This window comes from Hirundo rustica, chromosome 1 (assembly GCF_015227805.2).
Source record: "Hirundo rustica isolate bHirRus1 chromosome 1, bHirRus1.pri.v3, whole genome shotgun sequence".
Taxonomy (NCBI): Eukaryota; Metazoa; Chordata; class Aves; order Passeriformes; family Hirundinidae; genus Hirundo; species Hirundo rustica.
In genome coordinates this window covers 124,317,845-124,343,322 of record NC_053450.1, presented here as the reverse complement: position 1 = coordinate 124,343,322, position 25,478 = coordinate 124,317,845, and the positions used below count along the sequence as shown (strand labels likewise).

Sequence of the window (25,478 nt, the reverse complement as noted above, 5' to 3'; positions counted from 1 at the left end):
ATGGCATAAAACAAGTCTAATAAATCCTTTTCATGTTGACAGAGCAGAGACACTGCTCTGTCAACATACAAAGGAAGTTAACTACGCTCACAGAAAATGACAGTACAAAATTCAAGGGTGTCAGCAATGGGGAACTTCACTTCCAGCTCCATGTTCACATAAATGCATCAGCTGAAGCAAAAGACAATTCCCATGTCATCTACAACTGTGCATGGGCATAGTTTGTAATACAGAAACAGAGTTTAAACAAGACTTCTCTTTCTTATAAAGAAAGAGAATGGACATTTTCAACTCATATACTAATGCAGTGTTTGCAATAAGATTTCATTAATTATGAAAAGAATCAGAATTTTATTGCTCTTTATCATGTTTTATGTAACATTAAAATATGCAGAGTACACTTAATTGTCTATTCATGTTCTTTCGCTAACTAAACTTTATTGCAGCATTTGTGCTCTAGTTTGCCAGTTCAGCCATACATTTCCTAAAGCTACCTTACAAAATTCCCAGTGCATTTCACTCTTGCTGGCTGTCAGCAACATTTCACAGGAAGGCAGTATCCTCCCTTTCTTCCAGTACAAAACAGGCACTGTACAGACTGCTACCATAAACATTTAGCAATATTGCTGTACTTATATTTTTTTAAAACTTGGAACCTAATAAATACAGTAGATGGTCTTTGTCATCTACCCTTGTGTCCCTGGCCACCAGCATCTCGTCTGGTTTTGATCTGGAGGTCAGCACATAAGAGAAGATGGGTAGGAGGGTTTAGTGTTTGCTAAAATTTTTGTAACAGCTAATATTTCTAATGATGCAAGTTATAATTTGATAGTACACTATTTGGAGCTTTCAAAAGAATGTGCACTGGATATTTCACATTGCAACTAAAACAATGTTCCCAGTGACAGGTTACTGTTTATTTTCAGGTAAATATAAATGAAGACACCAGCAAAACAGTTAAAAGAGAGATCAGGAGTAGGAAAATGCAGATTGTCTGCATACTTAAAAGCTTTTCAAAGTACCTCTGTTGACATATTTCTTGTGTTGCCAGCAAAATACCTTCTCATGACACATTTCCAAATGAAAGAAAAAAAAAAAAAAAAAGCAAGCAGAATGGCACATCTACTTAGCAAAGGCATTCTGAAAGCCAGGAAGCCTGACTTACAAGCATGTATTAGAAAAAAGAAATTTATGAGGAAATTGTGTGTCAAACACAAGAATAAATGCTCAGGTTGTAAAATCTTCTTCCTGGAGTTTGTGTAAGTTCACCAGACAGCATCCTGCACAATTTCTCAGGCTCTGAATTTTGTCCTGAACAGAGCAGGAATTGGACCAAACAACCTCCTGGAGTTCCCTTAGCACCCAGATAATTCAGTAGTTGTCTCCTGCTCTATCACTCCCAGACTATTTAATTCTGCTAGTCCAACAGGCATGGGAGAAACAGTCTGTGGAGCTTCAGGGCAACCAGAAGTACATTTCTAGGTGCATTCTGTGTGAAAAAGAGGCTCCTAGAATCACATATTTTCATGTTAGCATTCCACCAAAACTTTTCCCAGTCACATTACCCACTGTGCCAGGTCTCAATTGCTGACATCCCCCAGCTGTCAACATTACTCCAGATAATACTGGTGCCAGAACCTGGCCTTCAGCAAGCCATGTTTTTCAGAGATTAAATATAATAAAAGTTTTAAAGCAGACAATCAATGAAGTGATTCATCTCGCCTGTCACCACCAAGCACCCACCACGTAAGCGTAAGTTCAAACACCCCCCTCTCTGGTGTCAGGCAAAACCAGTGTGATTGGATACTTGATTTTTGCCAGCACAGGCTCAGGAGCCTCCTGATGATCTGCCCTCATAACCCAGCTGCAAGAATGCTCACCTCTGCCACAAGAATTCTAGCAAACAGCAGAAGGGCAAAAATATTCAAGATTGCTGCAGCTATTTCAGTGAACACAGATGTAGGAACAAAACCCCAAATACTAGCAAATATTCAGCAAATCAGCTGTGAACGATGACGAAAAATGACTAAAAATGTCAATATAGAGTGCATATAATAGCAAATAAGAAAATCCATTAAAATCTTAATTCATTCAGAAGCAATTTGTAATTAAAGAAACTGTTTTATAGTTTTCAATAGCTAAAGTATCTTTAATGTTTCAAGTACAAAAAGACAAAGTTAAAATTCTGTGCTCTGATTATGATTTATAAAAATTCCTCTCGGTAAACTGCATTAATTTACTACTTGAAAAATGCTTTTCTGGTAACTTTTTAAAATTTTCTTTTAATAGGCTGCACACAGATTGTCCATGATTGGGTTTAGAAGTGCACAAAGGTATGTTTTTAACATCCCTGCTCCCAGAGAGCTCTGTTTCTACCACTGCCTGCACAAAAGATAGGTCACCCAGTAACTTCCCAAACCTTTTTCCTACTGGGAGAGCCCAGTTACTCCTTTCTGGTACAAGACATTCAAACTATTTCCTCTTTTTTTCTGAGAAACTGATTTTCTGACTTCGCGGAGACCAAGTGGCCCACTGGGAAAAGCACCAGACTGTTCAGTGTACCTCAGTTTTATTCCTGAACGTGGTGTGGTCGCAATCTTCAGCGAGACATTTCCCTTCCCACGCAATGGGAATGACCATGAGCACTCTGAAGCACTTTGAGACCCACTGGAAAAAATCTGCTACCAGCTAAGGGCTAGAAGCACGCAAGCTCTCCTCCATGTACCCAGGGCAGTCCCACTCTAAGTTCAAATACCTATAGGACGTTTAAAACACAACAAATCTAGAGTAAAACTGCCAACCTCTGCTTTTCTTGCTTCTGAGGTTTTCCTAAAGCAGGAGCAGCCTTGAGGGTGGGTGAACAAGCTCTGCTTAAAGAATTTTGCGTTACAGCCTTAACAGTTTGAGAATCTGCAGTGCTGTGGTTTGTGTTGGCAGCGCTCCGTTACGTGACCTCTTGGGAACAATAATAATTTTACTGACAGTAGCTCTTGGCACAAGCCAGTGCCAACCTACTATGAACCGGAGAGTGGGAGTTCTTAACCACTTCCAGAAGAACAGCTGTAATTTACTTTTTTGTAGGAAAACTATTAAAGCTTAACTACCTTAATTTCACGAAGCAGTCAAGGCCTCACTGTACAGAGGGCTAAAAACAATCAATACACAAAGAAAGAATAAAGTTCTCCCTTAGATCACAAAAGCAATTTTTTTTGGCAAAGTAGATAGATGAGAAACTCCCCAACTGCTCTTGGCAAAGCCTCAGAAATACTTGGAACTCAGCTACCAGCACCTTCAAACCATCTGCAGAGTGAGATTGTACTAACTCTGATCACCTCACAAATCTTTATTCTGGCCATTAAAGCAGGAATAAATGAAAACCCAAGTGCAAACCACCCTAAAGGGAGGCTTGTCACCTCTGAGATGGGAAGGGACCTGAGACACAAGGCAATTCAAAAATATCTGTATTTTTCAATGTAGCAGAAACCACTGCACGTCTGTCATTCAATCCCAACCGCTTGGTGCAGAGAGCAATGTGGAAAGTAACGTGCAATAACCATTAGATATGGAATATGATTAGAACATGAAGAGTCTAGAATATATGAGCAACCACTAAAAGCTGCTTAGGTAAATTTAGCTTTCACCAGACTGAGAGGTTACAGAATCAGAAAATATATATGCAAGACACAGATGAGTTTTGTGTATTTTTTTGCCTCAGTAAAACTGTGCAAGTGTCAAGTAGCTAAGAGATGGAAATTTTACTTAGTATGATAAAATCAAAACCAAATAATACAAATTACATATCTTGTGCAAATTAATCTCATAAGAAAGTAAAAGACGTGTTAAGCACCCCCACAAGGCCACAGATACAGTTCAGGCATTTTTAGACAGGAACCTCCTTTGTGAAAATAGGTTCAAGAAAGGAGCACAGCCTTTCAAGTGAGGCAAGACTTCCACCCTAATGAGGCAGATTTCCTTAATTATATTCTTCACCCCTAAATTTAATGACCTGCCTTTCTTCTGATATATGTATTTATTTTCATTCTTTATTCATATAAACAATTATCTGCACACATTTGATAATACTAGCACATGGATATGTCGCATCAGGCTTATGCTGCATTATTTTGAATTTTCATGCTGCAGATTTACTTATTCTAAATTTAGTTAAGCCTACAAGTCCTTCTTCATACTGTTGTAGGAAGTTTGATGCCTAAGTGGAAGGGTTTTCTTTATCTCTTGAGATTTTCTGACTGGTACCAGGGAATTTTCTCTTTTTGATCTGCAGTTTTAAAAGTTAGGGCCTTGGTCCAACAATAGATTTTGAAAATGTCATTAATAGAAAGTGCCATATTAGGGCTCTCTGTCATTAATATCTCTAATGATATTATCTCTCTGTTTATTATTTATTTTCAAGACAGCATGGGCCTTCAGAAGTGATCCCTGCACATCTCCTCAGGCTTAGACCACATTTAGATGTACAGCCAAAGTCAGTTTAAGACAAAAGCCACAAAATTTGACAAGATACTGTTGCAAAATTAACATCCTCTGAGACGATAACCCCACTCAAAATTTACAGAATCTATTAAACTGTGTTGCACTAAACCTTTTGTGGAGAAATTACCTATGAAAAATCTATTTTAGGCAGCCTAACTAAACAAACAAAATAACAAATCTTGCTTGAATTTGTACCACATCAGTCTCTTGTCCCCTATGACGTCAATCATTTCCCTCCAGCAAAACTAGACCTGGCATATAAAGCAGAAAGTTCTTATCCCTTTGTTCCATCCTTTTTTAATGCATTACAAAGCCTTTAAATGACTCATAAGGCACATTTCTCCTTGTTAAAATATATATATATATAGAAAAAAACCTTCACAATTTGAGTCAAAGAATTAGAAGATTTTTCTACTTTCTATGTCTGATTATCTGAATTAATTAACCTTTAATTACATTTGCAAATACTATCTAGTTTTCCATCCCAACAGAAGTCCCACCATATGATATCTATATCCCAGTCAATCTTATACTCAAAGGCATATGCAAAAGAAAAAAACAGCTAGTCTAAATTAGCATGAAAAACATGTGTGCAGTGGATAAAAGTCCACAGTATTACAGCAAAGCAGGGATCTGAGGTGAATTGTGAAATTTTATGAAACTGAACACACGTCTGTGTAAGATGTGTCTCTTGACAAAGAGGTTGAACTCTCTAAGATTTCAAAAGATCTCTGTACATCAGGGGCTGAAAGGAAAATTAGTCCTCCAGAGGAACTGTTGTTTTAAACCAGAAGCCTTTTGGCTTGAAAGATGTGGATGACTTTTTCAAGGCTGTTTCAAAATACACAGGAGGTAGTATCCACAGCCTGCACCTGCAGAATCTGAGATAACCACCCAGGAGAGCACCTCATCCCTCACTGGGGACAGGAGCAGTAGCACTGTAACTATTTTTAAAGAAATACTCATTAGGACACGTAAGAGAGAACCAGAGGGATACAGTGTGAACAGAAGCTTACTTATCAGTTGTGTGAACAGGGCATACAAAAGAAAAGCAGAATAGCCTCTGCATTACTCACAGCCAAAGCATGGCTGAGTGTATCCTGACAGAGCAACCCCAAAGAGCCAGCAGAACCATCTGCTGATGCCGTAGTACAATCAGAGGAAAGGACTCACACATGACTGACTGCCTTTCTCTACAGGGTCACGTTTCCACCACCTGAGGATGGCCAGGCCTGGCAGCCAGCGCTGGGAACAGTACACTTGGAGGAGCTTCTGGTCACCAGACTAAGGAGCACCTCACGCATTTCAAGTGCTACTTGAAGCTGCACCCTTCTTGTCCTACCACACACACCAGTGTCCAGGACTCTTCAGGGTCCTCCTTTGTGTATCCATGGAAAGCAAAAACATAGAACTGAGCCACCTTCTTCTGCTTCACCACGTTAAATCTTTATCCTAAGATCCTTGAAGTAGTGCTTTGTCCCATGAGAATTAAAGGAGGTAAAGACTGACCACATTTTTTCAGGCCTGGGGGCAAACAGAATTAACTCACTTATTCCCCAATATTCGGCATCACATCCAATGCTTGTAACATTGATCGCTTCAATACGCTGCTACCCTCCTTCCACTTACCCACTGTATCCTAGTTACCAGCCTACTCAGTTTTAAAAGTCACTAATAAATATAATTTTAAGTCAGCAAATGTTTTCTGACCTACACAAAGCAGGAGGTGGGAGAGACGGGGAACTGCCGTCTTGAAAAGTTGTTTCAAGCAATATGCACTGAAAAATTATAATTTAGATTGAAATCAGGGAAGAAAAATTATCCAAAAGATTAATATATGCCATTATTCCCCCCACAGTGACTGATCTGTCAGAGAGTAGCAGAGATGCTCCATGTTTCCATGAGCACTAACAAAAAGCAAGAATGTCAGTGATGTCCTAACAGACTGCTGGGATGCTCAGTTTACTCTCGTCAATTCACCAAAGCAGCCTGGATAAAGAAGGTAATTAATGTTCAGATTCTTCCAACCTCTTCACCATGACAATCTCCAAAGCTCATCCATCTCAATCACTTATTCTGCAGCAAAGACATGTGACCCATGGGGTTAAACTCTGCCCCTAGAGCAGACTGAGGGCAAATCACCACTTAATGTAAGAGGCCTTCATTTTGAGATACTCTGCCTTCAACAAACAGCCGATGCCCAGCCTCATCACCTTGCTCACTGCTCCATCCTTTCCCACATTGTTTTTTCAGGGGTGACTTCAAACCCTCCTTATCTCAATGGAACGACCACCACAAACCCCAAGGGCTCATCCATTTTATCCAAACCAGCCTAACCCCATGGGTTAACTACCTATTTGGTCGCTTCTCCAGCACCAGAAATAACTGTACCAAAATTTAAAGGATCTTACAAAACTCTTTGGTATGTAGATACATACAGAGATACTTCTTCAAAATGCAAAGCTTTCAAAAAAAGATCAACAGAAAATTTTCACCTCTAGATAATCTATTTTCTGTTTTTTCTTTATGCAATGCCATAATGTCTGTTTTGGAAACTGGACACACCAGCAGAAGTTAACTGAAGAGGGCCTCTAGGACATTATTCCTGGTCAGTAAACCCGTGCCTTGGAATTCATCTCCCTGCTCCCTCCATCAGGATATGATCAAAAGATCAGATGGGTTCATGAAAACAAAGTAATGGGAATGGGAACGCTCTGGGGGCTGGAAGATTACATGGGAGGTTTGTTTGCATGTTTTAAGCATGCCTCATGCTTATTGACGTTTTTAACCTCTTCACTTGTGCCAAGAGATAACAATGACTAACTTAGGAGGGAAAAAGTCATGGTATAAAGAAACAAGCATACACATACTGAAGATGGAGTTGGCTCAGGCTGAAAAGAAGATGACTCACAGACCCTCAGCGTTTAGCATTTTAGTTTCTAAAAGTCAGATAACACGAAGAACTGCTAAAGCAAGGGATAAAGATGCAGTCTCTTTTCTTGCTTACTCAAATTAAAAAAAAAAAGAAATCGGGTTTCTAGGTTCAGAAGTGTCACAAAATTTACCATTAGCTTTTCAGCGATGAGGGACAGTTTTTAACAAGAAATTGTTGTCTCTGGATAGTTTCCTTGGAATTATTTTTATTTACAGAAGGGACAAATATGATGTTTTCTTATTGACTCCTACCATCCTGCCATAAATTTTTTGTAACATGTTTTGCTATTAATAAACAACTGAAGTAGGTACTTTTCTACACCCAAAATAAATGGATTCTCAAAGCGCCTAAGTCTGCATACTTTTTTATCAGACCACAACTCTGATTTAATAGCAGTGTTGCTCTGTTAGCTACACTTTTTTGCTTAAATGCAAAAGACCACTCACTATAAAGACATTTTGTGTCCCTGTTTTTAATGAAGTACTTTACAAGAATAGAGAACAAATGCCTGTAATGGGACATCCTTCATAAGTCTTTGTTAGTTTACCTGTTAGGTTTGTTCCTAGTAGGAGTTTTGCCATAAAGTTGCCTAAGCAGAAAAATAAAAATAAATTCTTTTCAAAAGAACAAAAAACGGCAGTTTTCCTCACTGCTCTTTCTTTTTTGATGTATTGAAGCAGTAGCTATTTCAGAACAACTTATTCTACACTTGATCACTAGAGTTTTTAAAGAAAATACTGATAGGAGCAGAGTCAAGAGATACTCTTGCAGAGAGCTCTGCTCAGAGACTATTTAACAAAGATGTTGGTTACTAGTCTGTGGAAAGCCTTCCCAACACTTGTCCACCCACCAAACAGGAGCTTCACTGGTCATGAATATTCTTCCATTCCTTAGAAGAACAGCAAAGCCTTTGACAGAGCATGTTGCGACAAACTCAAGACTGACGTGCTATCATCTGCTTTTCTCGTATGTTCAGAGACCACCTACACAGAAACACTCTTCAGCTGTACCTCCAACTTCAACAAGGACAGCATGGACTCACCCTAAAACAGAAAACTCCTCAAAGGAAGATAAAGCAGTCCTTCATGTGTAGACAAAACATTGTAGTTGATCAAAAACACAGAAGTAACAAAGACAAGAACAGAATTAAATGGGCTGTTTTCATTGTGAAAAGGAAAATACAAAGATGCCCCAACATTGTATCTTAGGCTGGGTGCTGTTTCATGAAATGTATTTAGGATGTCAGCATCAAGATAAGCAAATTTTGCTCATACAAAGTTGCTTAGTCACAATCAGAAGCCTATAAACAGCTTCAAATGGATCTAGCCAAGGTAGGCAAGTTAACAGTGCTAAATTATGTTTATCCACATCAAAAGCAAGAAAAAATATGCTGATAATTTATATGGCTTTAAATTAACTATATCAGCTGAAAAAAGCAACCTGAATGTCTGAGAAGATATTTTGTGTGAAGAACTAATCAGTGGCCCCAGGACAGCAGACTGCTAGGATGAAAATCCTACATGATGGCGAGAGGGAGGAAATTGCATGATTTATATAAAACAGTGGTGCAGTCTCATCTAGAATATTACATTCAGCACAAGCCATCACTAGTTCAAAGGGATGCTGAAGAACCAGAGTTCAAAACAAGGTAACAAAAATGATTACAGCACGGAAGGATTCATCTAGAGAGACTGGAATTGCTTGCTTGAAAATCAGCCATTAAAAAGAATAAAAAGTTAAATGTACAGAAGTATTGATGAACAGAGGAAAGGTCACTGAAATTAAAGGTAAGATATTCAAAACTAAATGTTTTTATCAACAACAGAATTAAACAAAACTTAGTTTTCCTTCCCTTGTAAAGTCATTATCACGAAACCCTGCAGAGAAGTTTTGTAAATTTGTGTTCCAAGATGAGTCTGAAAACAAAACACTATCCAGATTCATTAGAAGACTGAATTTGTAGAAGTGCATGAAGAGCTGTAACTAAAGTGGTTAATGTTAACAAGCCCACAGCATCAGAGTATAAACTATCTGACTATTTGAAAAGAGAAAGAAACCTCAAAACAAACAGTGTGACAGAGGCACACAATACAACCTTTGCCCACACACTTTCTTGCAATCACAAGAAACATTCTATTTATGGCTGAAACCGTTACCTGTTACACTAACCTTAAAACTTATGGATACAGGACTAGATAAACCATCATCTTGACCCACTACAATACGTTTTTACCTACTCCAGGTTCCTCTGAAAGAATTGCTTTGGGTTTTTTAAAATAAAACCTCTACCAGTAGTAATAGTGTAAATATTTTTTGCCACACTGAATGGTAAATGATCAATTTATAAATGGGACTCTTTAAGCAGCCTTCAGGTAAATTCTCAGTTTAGGCATACACTGTATGAATTGAGGACAGATATCTGGATGGAAGAAAACCAAAGACACATCACTCCTGCTACTCCAGCTTGGAGACTCACCAATATTAATGCATGTCCTGGCAACCTAAGAGACCTATTGATGTGCAACCATTCATTCAAGTGCACTGAAAGCCATAATTAGATAAATAGCTTTGGTAAAACTAATCTGAAACTCATTTTTTTTGTTTAATGAGATAAAACAAGAAATTAAACATCTGCTCAATGTTCCTCTTTGTATCCTTCAGCACAATAGTAAAAATACAAATAAAGAGGTATTAATTTGACTACCATTATTATTTTTTGAATTTTATGTATTTTGTTGCAGTAATTGCTGTCAAAGGCAATTACAAATATGCTATTTATGAATTACTGTGTTCCAACAGGCTGAGGATTTTTACCAATCTCTTTCATACATGTTGAATAAAGAGAACAGGTCTTTTAATCATTTGCAGAAACTCTTGAGCTGGCAGAGTATAACTTTAAGGCGGTATGCATAGTATAAGTTTTTCAAGTAACAAAATTCCAACTTTAACATGATTATGCCATTCTTTGTGAATGGAAATTAAACTGCTTAAGTTTTCAAAAGTGTTTATAAGAGTTAAATCTAACAGGATTATTAATTTTTGTTTCTTAAATAATTTTTTCCCAACAAAATGCAAGGAAGGCTACTTTAGAGTATTCCCACACACAAATCAGTGCTAGCACTGACAGATGTTACAGTCTATCCTGCTCAAGTCAAAACACACTTAAGCTTGGGACAGTTTGTGTCCTCTTCTTTTTCTTTGGCAGCTAACTACTAGATTATGCTTCTGCTCCTTTAGGGCTTGGAACTCCCGTGGCCTTCCTTAACAAGCACCACACAACTCAGTTTGTCCTGCAACACAGATTCAGCATCAGACTCTCAGCCCACACCCCCAGATTTATTTTACTGCCAAGAGGCTTCAAGCACTGCAGAAATGACAAACCACAACAAAGCACTGGATTGTGCAGGAACTGGGATCCAGAGCAGATCTAAGTGATACTTTTGCCTCATCCCTTCAGCCACCCAATAAATCACAGCTTTACAACTTTCAAAGCTAACCATGTGTGTGCATTGTTTTTTTCCCGCTCCTTTCTATATTTTAAAAATCAATTGATGTGCCATTGAACTGCATTCACCTATGGGATGGAATGGAGCATCTGCTTGGCAGTGTGCAGTAGCAGTCTATCGCAGCAAATGACTACCACATCCATCTGAAATTACAAAGTGTTTTAGGTCCACTGGGTCCAGCTCTCTTAGAGAGAACTTGGCCAGACAACCACAATTAAATGCTCATCATCTTAAAAAATGTATAAACAAACCCCAAACACCTGCTCTCTCTCGCTCTCCCAAGCCACATCATAAATTCTTGATGTTCACAAGTGGCCTGGACCTCCATTTTCTGTTGGGGTTTTTCTGTGGGATTTGAGGGGTCCTTTTTTATTTTAGTTTTCACTTTTTAACCCAAAATGCAGTATTTCCTCCTCCTCAATTCTGACCTACAAACTGCACACCATCGACTTCATCATGAAGGGCATGGTTTGACATACATTTCTTCCACCAGTGGTATCATTTCAAGCAGCCACTCCTCCTTGCTTGGTGCCACTCATCCCACAGTCAGTGCTGATACTGACACATGCACACCCTGCAGAGAGGCTCAGGAGGGGCAGCTGCAGGAGACGCTACCATGATAAAACACACACACAGAGATAAAATGCACCCCATAATTAAAACAGAAGACTGCTGGAGAGGATCTCAACTATTTCTTTCTTTATTGCTCTAACTTGTGTAGCCCATGAGCATCTCAGTTACATAAAGGCTTGAGTATGAGGTTCAGGAAGCAGGGAAAGAAAAGCCATGTCCTCAACAACAAGCAAAAAAAAAAAAAAGTTGCATTCCTCACAATTAGTATTTCAAAAAGGAACATTAGAAATCATCTGGAATTTTTAGATTTAATAGGTTAATTCAGTTCTAAAACTGAAGGCAGAAGATCCTTACTGATGCTATGAATACACATCTATTGCTATTCATAGAGATTGAAGAGCTTTTTTCTCCTTCAATCAGAAGAATATTTCCTTTTCCCACTATAAAAACGATATTGACTTTTAATCAATCAGACCACTGTGTCTCTCTGCAGGAAAATATCTTTCAAAAAAGGAATTAATCAGAGAAAATTGTATACCATAGGATTTAAATTATTAAATTAATAATTTACCCTAGCTTAATACAATGTCCATAAGAAGATCATTTTACAAGGTCAGACTAACCCAAACCAAACAATAATCTAACTGAGATAAAAGACATAATGACAATTAGGAATAGCTACTGCATTTTAAACCTAGAATTTGCAAATACTCGCATCCTGCTTCCATTTTAACTTCAGAGCCCAACTGACTTCTTTTCTAGCCTTAAACTCATGTCAAAACCACAGGTGTAACAAAAAAATGTTTAAATAAAAAGGTGCCATGGATAAAGTTTATACCGCATACACTAAAAAGCAAACTAAAATATCCCACTGAAATGGATCCATTCACATGAACCCTACAGGATCTGCAAAGCAGCCTTGTTTGGGGGAAAAGGGTGTTTAGGAGTTTGTGCACGGGAATAGAGCAGTGGATGGCCCAGCTAAGCCAGCCCTGAAAGACTACTGAAGAACAGGGCACCCTCACCCTGCCCAGTGGTACAAGGTGTCCCATTTGATTTCCAGCCCTACAGCACCATGCTGAGCCCAAACCAACCTTAAGGCTCTTTTTCTAAGCATTAATATGACCCTTATCAGGAGATGGCTCACACCCCAAGGAGATGACTCTGTGACCAGACCTGCAGCAGTCGCCTGGTGATCAGGCACAGAAATACAGCCAGGCCCATCACAGGGCTCAAGTGCTTTAGCAGAGCCAGACCAAAAGTCTGCAACCAGAGCCATCACTTCATACGCTGGCTGCTACACCCAGCACCTGCCTGGGGTGAGCAGAAACCAAGGGTGGGAAGGAGCACTTCACCTGGAACTGAATGACCAAATTACACAGTATAAATATAAAGTTACATAGAATAAGTTACATAGTATAAGTATAAAGAACAAGGACCTTCCTTTTCCTACACGTGAAATATTGCTTTAATTATTATATAATCAGCATAAATCTGCTTTATTACAACGGTTTCTGTGAGTTGGGTTGAAAAGTCGGCATATTCTGCTTTCCTTTTTTTTTTTTTCTTTTTTTTTTTCTTTTTTTTTTTTTTAACTTTTCTCCTTTTGAAAAGCTATCACTGTCTATTTTCAGCATTTTCATCAGCATAAAAATGCACAGCTTGTTTTGCAATTTCCTCACGGTGCAAATGGAATTCAAATCACTGGGGACATGCAAGTAACAACAGCTGAATACAAATCTTAACAGAGTTTGTCATAATTGTACAGTATAGTGTTCTTCATTCACCCTGGCAGCTGGGAAATCTAGTGTGAATTAACCAATAATACAGGTTTGTAACCAAGCAAATTAAAGTATACAATTCCACTAAGTGAATTTTGCTTATTTTCCTATAAGTAAGGGGACAATCAGCTCACATTTAAATCAAGAATTTCAACAGGATGTAACACTAGCAGAAGTTTTGCAAATACACTAATTTTACTTCCAGTGGAGTTGATCTTATTTCCTACATAGACTTCCTTGATAAGTTTCCAAGCTATACACAGCAGTACCACATCTGAAGACCTGTAAGCTACATCCCTTAGGAAGGGGAGCAAAACCAAAAGTGAAACCAGTGAGATCCTTGTCCAACCAGATAAAAAACATGCAAGGCTGATCAAACTTGCTTCTGCAGTTCTTAACTGAAGGCTTTATTTCCAACACAAGACAACAGACACTTAAAGACTGAACACTGGCAGAATGAGCTCAAGGTATTTTCAGCTGGAGCTCAATTTGCAGCATGAGAGAGGGGTTACAGTCGAGTCTGGTTTATGCTAGGCAGGTCAAAGAGACCCTTATCAGGATGTGCTCTGGACCAAAGCAGAGAAAGGAAACAGAACCTCTCCCATAGTTTAAAGCAAGCTGCTGCATTTTTGATGTGTCAAGAAATATGTGTCAATTTTATGCAGCTTCCATGAACACAAGCCACATGATGGCACCTATTCCCCATGCATTGGCAGCGGCACCAGCTAGTGCTGCACCTGGACTTTCCCAGGGATGCTAGAAAGCAGCTGACATGTCAGTCCAGGAATTGCCAGCCTCACCCCCAGCACCAGTGTAAGACCACAGGCAGTGGGCATCATCCTGTCCACCAGGCTAATGCCCAACCTCAGGGAGAAAAATAGCTTTGCATTCTGAAAAACTTACTAGGTTACTTCCTAGGGCAGAAGTGTGGGTTTGCTTTCCATTTCATTCAGCAGTAGTTAATCGAATCCAGGCATAATTTCTCAGATGTCATAACACATGGGCTAATTAAGAAGTATTCTCAATTTAGTAGTTCACTGAAGACTGACTATAAAACAAATTATTATGCAAATAAACACATGAGACACTGAAATTCCCCACCAACTGCCATGGTCACTGTTGTTAAAGCTATTTTATCTGTTGCTCAATATTTCATGTGTCACCAATCACAGAGCTGACAAGTTTAAGGATACTATACATGATAATGTGAAAGATAATTCTCTTAACCGAACACATTTAGGAGGAATACCTAATAATCCTGATTACAATAGGAAAAATTCAAGACTACTTACCACAACTTTTTTTAGTCACATAATAGCTGCTAAAATGATGGGGGTATTAAGTTACTGAGTAGAACCTCTGTGGCAGACTTGAAAGCAAAATGTCACCTATATCAATCAGCCAACTTCAATAATACTTCTGACAATAAAAATTCCAACACACTGAGTCAATCCACACTTTTGTGTGCTGATTTCAGCCAGTACAGAATCTATGCAAAACATCACTGCATCTTTCTAATGCAGAGGAAATGTCAAAATTAAAGTCTCTATAGTATAAACATAGGTACCAGAGAAATTATTATGATTTTTTTTTCTTCTTTTCTCATTAGCAACACAGGTAAAAGGAGCATAAAGGTGCTAATGAAATGTCTTGATGGCACAAAACTGGAGGTATTGTCAAAACCCATGTAAAGAGCATGGTGTACTGGAAGATTAGGAGTCTTCAAGAAGTGTAATATTAGGAAAAGAGTGTAATTCAGCGGCATGGAATACAAAGTCACTCAGGCAGGCACCATGAAGATGAGAAGCTGCCAACAAGGATATGCACTGTGATAAATGTCAGTCATTTGCGAGAGGATTATCTGGGTACGAGGCAGATCTATATGCCCGGCTCAATCAAAACCTAAATATCAACCATGATGTAGCCATGGAAGGAAGGACTGTAAATTCTGAGTGCTTCCAGCAGCCAATTTCTAATGTCCTGGCAAAACCTCATCAACAACACTAGTCTCCCCAGCTACCAAATGAATTGATTAGAGAATAGCTACTTGAATGACATAAGAAACTGAAAGATCCTAACAGGAGATGGAGAAAAGTTTAGCAGAGTGTAGGTTGAGAGGATCTGATACTTCAGTAATTAAAACAGATTGCATATAGTTTGATTTTTTTCCTCTGCCAAAGAGGAGTTGTCTCCAACAGCATGACAGCTGCTAGTGCCAGAATACAAGATAGATATCCCTAATACACTCCAACCCTCCAGCTATTTTCAGCTCCAGAACCTTCTGTGCCTGATGAGGATTATGTATCCTCAATACATTTCTCCGGCATGAACTTCTCCAGATTCACCCTGAACTCATGTAGACTTTAAGCAGCTGTACCACAGCTTTTGTAGTATATTTTCAACCTGTAACCCTACAGTCAGTTTACGTCCTGACAAACATACAGCAAAGCAGCTGCTCAAAACAAAGCTAAGGTGGAGACTGTCTGAGAACATCAGTCTGGCCAAAGATCTCTAGTAACCTCACAGAAGTAACTACAAGGTCTCAGAAGAGAAAATAGTCATGGTATCTCTTCAACTTTGATCAGGCCAAAAGGTATATCCCACAATGAAAATTTCTACAGACCAGCAGGATCTTCCACAATATCAGAGTAATGGGGTTTGACTCCATGACATCCAAAAGGTTTTCCAGATCCATTACTGTGACAAAGAGCAACACTGATGCTCATGTATAACAGTACTTATTTGTGTGTAGATATGAACCTAGAAAATGGAAGAGGTGATTAAAAAGGTGTGTGCCTGTGTGTGTGTAAGACAATTCCTCCTCCTTCTGAGCACTTCCTTGCTCTCTCAGGAGCAGCATTAGCTCCATAAAGAATGAAACTGAGCACGGTAAAAAAGAGTTTTGGCACGATGGATCTCGCTCCTGGTGCTTCCAGAGGCATGGAACAGTATTTAATCATGAGTCACAAGAGAAAAGGGAAGAGGATACCTGTAACAGGCAGCAGGAAGAGCAGCAAAGACAGTTCATAAGCAAAGTACTCATGCCTGCTACACATACGGTCAACACGTAACTCTAGGAGGTAAACTGGGAAACAGAAGGGTCTTTCCAGAGATTTTGAGAAAGGACGCGGCAGGGGGGAACGGTTCCACAGGGCGCGATGTCCCACTACAACAGATCCCTCCTCTGCCTCTGCACAAGCTCTGACACACACTCAGCTATGACAGCAAAAGGTTGAGTCATTTTCTGCTATTTTATCCAGCAGAGGATGATGAGTAAAACCTACATCTGGCAGCTCACTGTGCAAATGCAATTGAATCATCCATGCCATCTTGGATAACTGTGCTACACCTGCCCTAAGAATGAATTTAAGAAAAAACACCATCAAGGACAAGGTCAATGTACAGTTCAAAGTTCAAGAGCTTTAAAAGAAATATTGGGCTCCCCTAGACAAGGAACTGGACGTTTGTTTTATCTAAATAACTGAAGCAGTGGAGTGTATTCATGTTTACTGTTCACAGCACAGAAACATCCAAGCAGGATGGTTACTGCAGCTTTTTCTACGAGGTGCTTTTCCATCTCCAAGTTCTTTGCATGTATTAGTACTGGACATATCCTAACAGAGAAAGCAAAAAATACCTATTTGCTCTCCAGGTTTGGGGGTTGCTGAACTGAGAGGGAAATCTAATTTTGTTCCACTATATTTTCAATTATCCCCATCTCTGGTCACAATTTTCAGATAGTCTAGTGCAAAGGGCCAAGGACTGAGATGTCTAAACAGATTGAAAAAAATTATTTCACCCCACACTGATTTTCAAAATGTAATCAATTCTTTTAATGTATATTACCCTCTACTACACAATGCTTTCCTTTCCCCTGAAGCCCAGGAAGTATTTGAACAGCATGAAGTGAAGTACATCCTTAAAACAATTATAATACCCTTAACACTTCCATTATATTTTATTATCCATAGTCCCCAGGCATGCACACATGTAGATTATCTGTGCTTTATAGATGTGGAAGCGAACTGCACTGCAGGCAGTCCCTGAGCAAGTCAGCATCAGAAGCAGAATCTCTGTTCAGGGCTCATAATATTTTTCTAGGAAATTAAACAAGCCAGGATTTCAGCTGGTCAGCATTTACTTGAAAACAGCTCACCTAAGTGAGCAACACTCCTGATGAAACCAGCTGGACAAATAAGACTCTCAGCTTGGTGTTTGAACAAGTGAAAAGGCACAAAGAAAATGTCACCGGAGAGGAAGAACAGACTAAGTTGTTTTTTTTTTTCATAAGCAAACAAAACCCTCTGAAAATTAACTTTGCATTAACTTGAAATATTTTCTTGAGGTGGGAAAAAAATGGAATCTTTGTTTCATATGTTTGTGTTACTCCTTTCTCCAACCTTATTTTAAGACTTTTAGAATTCTAGGGGCATGTTTAAAAGGGAAAGTATAAAAAATGCTGCATTTTATTCTGCTAACATATCCTTTTCCTCTCCCAAATACTGTCATTTTCAGGGTTTAAGTTATCCTTCATATTAAATAGAAGTATGTGAAAAGTGTCATGCCCCTAAAAGTCCATTTCTAGGGGGGAAAGGCACATGCACAGAGCAGACAGGAACCAGCACAGGGTACTATTAACAAGAACAAACTGCTGCCTGGATGATCACACACATGGGAGACACTCCATGCACTTCAGGTGCGTACTTTTTCTCCAAAAAGAACAAGAGAATCAACAACTCTGATGGACCCTTTGTATGACCTGCTTCTTGGAACACCCCACTAGGCACTTATGCTGCTGAGTAATTCCATCTGCAGGGTAGTTCCTACAAACCCTGAGATAGCAGAGCACAGCATTCCTATTCTCCATGTGGGAACAAGACACTGGTCCGAAGGTCCTGCTGTAGCCGTACAGCATATCCCTCCGCTCCAAGGCCATAGAATCATAGAATGGATAGGTTTGGAAGGGAACTTGAAGACAATCTAGCTGCAACCCACTTGGCATGGGCAGGGACACCTTCTGCTAGACCAGGTTGCTCAAAGCCCTATCTAATCTGCCCTTGAACATTTCCAGGGATGGGGCATCCATGGCTCTTCTGGGCAATCTCTTGCGGTGCCTCACCACCCTAACAATAAAGCATTTCTTCCTAGCAGAAGATCCACTGGTTGACTCCAGACTGTCTTACAGATTCACCATCCTCCCTCCAGTCTTCCTACCAAGACAGATGGTACAAGAAAAACTTTACAAGATGACCCACAGGGTACCAGGAGGTGAAGCCATAGGTGACACCACCACTAAATCTGTCACACTGTGTTTCCTGGTTTGCTGTCACACTGCCTGCTGGCAGGCAGATGCTCAGCTGGAACTCTGTGAAACAAGAGAGAATCAAGGCTTCATCAAGCTCAAGTGAGGAGCTGCATGACCCAGGAGCTACCCAGGCTTCTCACCGGGGTGTTAACTCACCCACAGCAAATATTTACAGAGTAACTGTTATACCACTCACTTGTCAAATGCTTTCAGTAGTTGTGAGGAATAACCAGGAGAGTAAACCTGAGGCTGCTCTGCATGGTGTCTCCCTGAAGTGTCATGAATTTGTTTTGTTAAAACAGTGTTTCAGACCTGCCTGTGAACTAAAGCTGTTACCAGTAGCAGTTCTGTGCTGCTTCTCTCCTCCTCACTGCACACTTACTCCATTTCTTTGGAGGAACAAACCACACTCAATTCAGAAAAGGACTTTCTTCATTGGAAGAAAGATATCTGTCACAAACATGCTCCTAGGGCAAAGCAAGACTTAGCTATTTAACTGAATCCCCTTAGCTCTGTGTTCACACGGACAACTTGAACTGTAATCAGGTGGATTACTAATTCACCAAAACAATAAAAAACATTAAGCACCTCCATACAGGTTAGTCTTTATTTTGTGTGTTGAATGTGCTGGAGGAAAGAAATTAATGTACAACTGGAATCTGAATCCACATTACTCAAAAATAGCTCTTCTACCGTGAATTTATATCCTACCTTAATCCCAATTCTCTTCCTTGCCTATTTATTCTCTTATAACAAAGCATTCACCCAGGAAGTTTGTTTTGAAATTCACACCCTGGTATATTTCACAACAACTTCCCCATGCAGAGAATTTATTTATTTACATAGTAAATAACGTACTGCAAAGTACTTTGAGCAAAGTACTGCAAATTCGATGAGGGTACAAACAACACACCATGCTGACTTCCCCCCAGCTCTCTGCAGGTGTTTGTGAGTGCACTGAAACAAAACAGCAGCTCGCCTGGTTCCCTACGCAGAAAAACCCACCCCTTCATTTCGCCTGCTCAGGAGATGGGTTACAATTCAGTGTTGGCCTCCAAGTGAGGTCTGACCAGATTGACTGCCCGATGGCAGTGCCACCCCCGATAGGGCTCCAGTCACAACTGGGAGAGTTCAGAGCCGTGAACAGCTGCCCGCCACTGCGGTTCCCAGCCACGGCAGTGTCACACTGCACTTCACCGGAGCACTGACTGCCCTGCGAAGACACACCACCAGCCTTTTGAAAAATAGGTGAAATTGAGCGAAATTTAGCTGGGAATCTCGGTGATGCCCACCCGACCCCACAGCCTCACTGTCAGGAGACACGCGAGGTTGAGGGCCAGGTGTGTGCGTCCCAACTTCATCCCAGCTTCGCAGGCTCCAGGGCACGCTGGAGTTCGCTGCCGGAACACGCGTGTGCACCGGTGTCGGAGCCCGGGCGCGCCGTGCCTCCTGTCCGCGCGGAGCAGGCATCAGCCCCACGAGGGGAAAAGGACGGAGGGGAAGAGCCACTCGAGGAACCCGGAGATGGGACAGGGACCCTTTCTCACCCCGGTGTCTCATGTTACACCAGAGCTGGCAGGGGTGGCCGGCGGGGCCCCCCGAGGGCACCTCTCCCGGTGGGTGCCGGGGTGCCGCCGGCCGCTGCCCGGGCATCCTCCCTTCCTCCCTCCCTCATTCCGCCCCTGCCGCCGCCCGGGGCCGAGAGCCCGGGGCCTCCCGCGCACCGCGGCCCGGCCGGGGGCGCTGCGGCCGCCGCCCCGCCTGCCCCGGGCACCGCGGCCCGGCGGGGAGGGCACGGCCGGCGGGCAGGGCAGGGCAGGGCAGGGCAGGGCGGGGGCTCTGCCCCGGGCCGCCGGCGGCTCCCTCGCTCTCTCCTCACTCACTCACTCACTCACCCGGCCGGCGGCGGCCGCGCTTTTCCTCCGCAGCGTCAGCCCGCTCCGCAGCAGCGCCGGCAGCTCCCGCAGCTTCTGCCGCAGCTGCACCGGCGGCGGCGGCTCCTGGGCTCCGCCGCCGGGGCTCCAGCTTCGGGCCAGCTCCGCGCCCTCACACGGCGAAGGCATCTTCACGGAGCCCACGGCCATGCCGCATCCCTGCCGGGCTGCGGCGCGCAGCCCCTCTCGCCCGCCCGGCCGCAGCCGCAGCCCCGGCCGCGCTCCCACCCACAGGCAGGCACACGGCGGGCGGGCGGGCCGGCGCTCCCTCGCACGCAGCGCGCAGCACTCGCGCACCTTCCCCCGCACGGCGCGGCCCCGGAGCGGCGCAGGAAGCCCCGCCGGCCCCGCACCGCTCCCGCCCCGCGCCGCGGCTCCGGCGGTGATAAAGTGCAGGTAATGAGGAGGGTGGAGGAGGCGCGGGCGGGAAAAGGCAGAAAGTCCTGTTAACTCCTTTGCGCTCAGGGGCCGCCGCCCGGGCTGTCCCCACCGGCCCTGGCGCCCCGCACCCACGGCGAGAACGCGTGGGAGAGTGGCCAGCGCGCTCGGAGACGGCGGGTCCGAGCCCAGGCCAGAGGGGTTCGGGCTCCTCCGGGGGCTGGGTAGCCTCGGCTTCCTGTCAAGACGGCGCTGGAGGAAGTCCCAAGCTGCCTGGTGTGGGCTGGAGGCCTCCTCGCGTTCCCACTTGCCAGAGTTACCCTCTGGTCCAGTGATTATTTATGGCTGCAAGGGGTGAAGACCTCCTCTGTTCCCTTCCCAGTGGTTTTTTTGACTCAAAGAGGTATTTCATCCTCCAATGCCAGCCAGCATTGATACTGGAGAAACCAAGCAGTTCATCCCAGGTGAATGACTCGCTTCCAGTGATTCAAGTAACCCCTGCAAGAGAACTCCCAACGACAGAAACCAATTCCCTTACTATTTGTAAAAGACTTGTCTAGAATTCAGTTCCATGGCTTATGGGGACTTTATTTAGTCTCTGGAGCCTGCCTTTTCTAACTGATGGTACAGAAATTACTTCATCTCTGCCAGACTCTATTCTCTCTTACTTAGATCACAGAACTATGTGGGTCTCCCTTACATACGTCTTCTGCCTCAAAGCTACAAATGAGGCTGACCTGTTCATCCAGGATGAGTTTACCAGTGCCTAAATGTCTGAGTAAATGACATTATAGTCAAGCCAATGTCACAGCCATGTTAGAGAGGGCTGTTGCATTTGTCCCAGCCGAGAGGTCCCACTGGTGTCAGGACTGACCCTAGTACTCCTCCAGCTCCACAGGGAACTGGCTTGACCATGATACTAGTCTTGGGGAAAAAAAAAATTTAAAAGAATAGGTTTTTTCTTCACTGATGTGCTCCCTAAAGCAACTCCTCTGGGATCACAAGGTCACCCATAGTAGAGAGATGGCCGATGTGCCCAACCTGACTCAGGGTGCCGACACAGATAAGAACCTCTTCCAGCAAGTGTGACATTGGATTATCTGTCACCTGAAAGCAGCAGCATCGTGGCCTTTCAGCAGCACTGACCTGACCGCAGGCTGCTGTGAAACAGTGATCCCGCCAGCAAGCCATGGATGAGTTATTCCCTTTGCCACCCTTCCGTGGGATCTGGTAACCATCAGACTCTATTCAGCTGATCGATCTGGTGGAAAAATAACACCTCAGAAAATAATGGATTTTCCATTGGCCAGACAGTTGAATTGATCCGCCTTGTGACCAAACAGCTGCAGGATTGAGGAAGGCAGAAACCTGGAAGTGAAGTACAGCAGAACTGCTACTTTCAGGAGCAGTTAAATCAACTTAACTGCATCCTGTGTGCATGATTTGATGAGCAGCATGAATCAGGCCAACCTGGGTACTCTTGAAAGGGACAGGGTTTGCTCCAGCCACATTCTGGCATTCCCCTTTCTGCTGCTATTGCCCATTACATTAGCCAGGTCTGAAGGGTTAAGTGTAAAAAAATAATCACCTATTTTAGCAGAGTGATACGGCCCATTGCATGATGCTTATTGCTGACACAAACAGAAAGAGACAGGACAGTGACAGCCTTTAGACAAAAACTGTGCTGCAGACCTCAAAATGCCAGAGAGATCTGGGAGTCCCAGTTGGCAACATCAGCACCAATACTTTTGCAAGGACATGGGTGATTATGACAATCCCAAACATTGTTGTGTCCCAAACATTTCTATTATTATACTTGATCTGTGCTTTCCAACTGCCCTGCAATGTAGTTTTGACAGCTGTGTTGCCTGGCAGCCACTTTGTCACAGCTCAGGATGTAATTACGAAGAGAAGTATATCTACACCCGAAAGAATAATGGATCCTTAGTCTACAGGATTCACAAAAGGACCATGTTCTTTGTCTGAGTCTTTAGGCACTGCGACAATATAACCCACAGTAAGACAACTCAATAAAGCGTGACTTAATGTGACAGACCAGAGTATAACCAGAAGTCTTTTGATTATGTTAAGAAAGGGTAAAATTATGCCACTGAGCAATTTTTTTTGTTTTTTAACTAAGCAAGATAAGTATAACATGTAAACAATGTCAAAAAAGAAATAAATATGCCCTGCAGTGTCTTTAAAAATTATCAGTTGCCAGACAGCATAATATGGCCTATCAGTTGTCAAGAAAACTAAGTAGATAGTAGATCTCTAGTTCTTGCTTGGATCATTGCAGGTTTGGGGAGGATTGTGGAAGGAATTGTATAAAATTGAATTTTGTGTTGTTTTTTGAGTTAAGTCAGTGAAAGTTTAGCATGGTGAATGAGTCTGGGTGTTTTTGGCACAGGAAAGGGATGGGAATCAGAGAGCAAAACTAGATCTGGTCAGGAGGTATTTGGCAAAGCAGTTTCATTTAAAACATCTGGAACAGTATGTTGCAGCCAAAATGTTGTGTTCAGAGCATCTTGCTTTCAGTGAACTGTCACTGAAGGCGCAGCAGGGCTCTGAGGGACTGTGGTCCCTATTCTCAACAGATTTGGCCTCCGGGTGACTGGATTTCCTGTCCCTTGTAGACATCAGCAATAACACTAAAGGAATATCAGGTGCACTGACCATGTGCAGATGCTGGAGATTTCCAATTTTCCAGATTAAACACCTGTAATTTGGTCCAATATAAAGCAAAACTAAGGACACGCTCTATCTGGTGCTTTCTAGCAAAAAATCTAAACCTGCCAAAGTGGAGTCTGAACTAGGCTTTGTTCCCTTACTTGCAAGAGTCTTCATATAAATATAGAAACATCTGTGTTTAAATAGATACAGGATGGAGTCTGGAGACCTAAACAACTCTACTGCAGTTTGCAGATGTGGAGCCTGGGAGTGTCTGCTTTTTGAATGTGTTTGTTTTTCTTTCATGGTGTAGCACAATCAAAAGAAATGCAGTAAAAACAATGCAAGCTGTTTCATGCCTGTATGTGTTTCACATCAGTTTTCAAGCAGATCATTGCAAAAAGAAGGAATTACCTAGTATCAGACATTTCCTGACAAAGCATCATAAACTCTTCTTTTGGGCTTAAAGTATTAGGAATTCTTGACTCTGTTGGAATAATTGATAGGTGCCACTTTAGTTTTGCCTGCATGAAGTGAAGATAAGTAGAATTGCAGAGTACTGGTCTGCAGGAGCCATATATCATTGACAGGCAGCAGTCCTTTTTGAATACTTTTTCTCCCTGACATGGCAGGAGAAATTTAAAAGAAAGCAAATTTTTTTTCCAAAACAACACCACCCGCTACACAACCAGCCACACACATTTCCCCTTCCCCAGGCAGTCCTATTGGAGTAGGGATGGGAATGGATGCTTTCCTACCCCTTCAGAAACTGAGTTGATTTTCTTCTCCCCATCTCCTCAAAAAGCAGGCAAGTAGGCTTTGTTTGTAACACCTGTTTTTCCTTTCCAGGAGAAGGTGAGCTGTGTATTACCCACCTCCCATAGGACATCCAGATAAACATCAAAGGAGATCCCTTTCTGTGGGATGCTCTCCTGACAATTGTATCCTACAAATTTTAGTTTGCCAAACGTTACTCCAGGCCCAATGCACATGAATTGCAGACTGCCCCTGTCATGCTCTGAGATCCTGCCAGCTCTCATGCTCCTGACATGGAGAAGCCTGGCCTGGCAGATTTTTGTTTCTGGCTTTAAACACAACACGTGCAATGCCCCTGTGAAAGAGAAGAGCTGGAGAAGGCTTTGCTCCATTCTGCCACTTCAGTGCCTCACAGCAGTATTGGGACGTATTTCCCAGTCCCAAGAAGGGAAGTGTGTGTGCCCCTCATCAGTTCACCCACCGCACAAGTGCAGCAGGTGACCATTCAACCACTGTGCTGTGAGCTGGAGATAACACTGCAGAAGCCTGGGCACCTTTCACCTTTTTCTTCTTTGGCAATTCTTCATCGGTTCGTTCACCTTCAGAACAAAACCAGTCTGTCTGCACCTTGGAGCCACTAGGGGTCTGCTTTCTGGCTGAATAACTTGCTTGAGACTTTTGCGTTTTTGTCTGTCTTCCACCTGATCAAAGAGTGGGACATCAGTTGCATTCTAAATGTTGAATATCAATTCCCTGTGGCTATAAATAGCACAAATTCATTATCAGATTGAGGGCATCTAATGTGGCTAGTGCATATTTTTAAAAAATCCTTTATTTATTTTCTCAAATGACTTTGTTTTAAAAACAATTTATTACCGCATCATCATATAGACCAAATATTCAGTGACTTAAGCTCAGAAGTACTGCTTGGAGTATTTCCAAAATGTGAAAGATCTGCAAAATGTAATGAATGCTCAGCAGCAAAAAGATACCAAAATGGAAACGGGATGAGGAAGCAGGAAAACAGTGCAGGGTGTTACTTGAAAGAAAGCAGAACAGGAGAATAACTGCAAAAAAGAGGGAAGAGGTTAAAGATAAAGGAGATGTATGAGTAGGTGAAGTATTTCAAGCAGTTTCATGATTTGT

General features: G+C 42.1%; 1 protein-coding gene across 1 annotated transcript in view; it reads right to left on the bottom strand.

Moving 5' to 3' along the window:
* RAPGEF5 (Rap guanine nucleotide exchange factor 5) overlaps nucleotides 1–20,678 on the bottom strand; it is a 159,260-nt gene extending 138,582 nt beyond the window's left edge. Inside the window, exon 1 of the mRNA XM_040091093.1 lies at nucleotides 20,490–20,678. Within this exon, the coding sequence (XP_039947027.1) occupies nucleotides 20,490–20,678 (189 nt within the window). The remainder of the gene's footprint in view (nucleotides 1–20,489) is intronic.
* Between the last annotated feature and the right edge of the window lie 4,800 nt (nucleotides 20,679–25,478).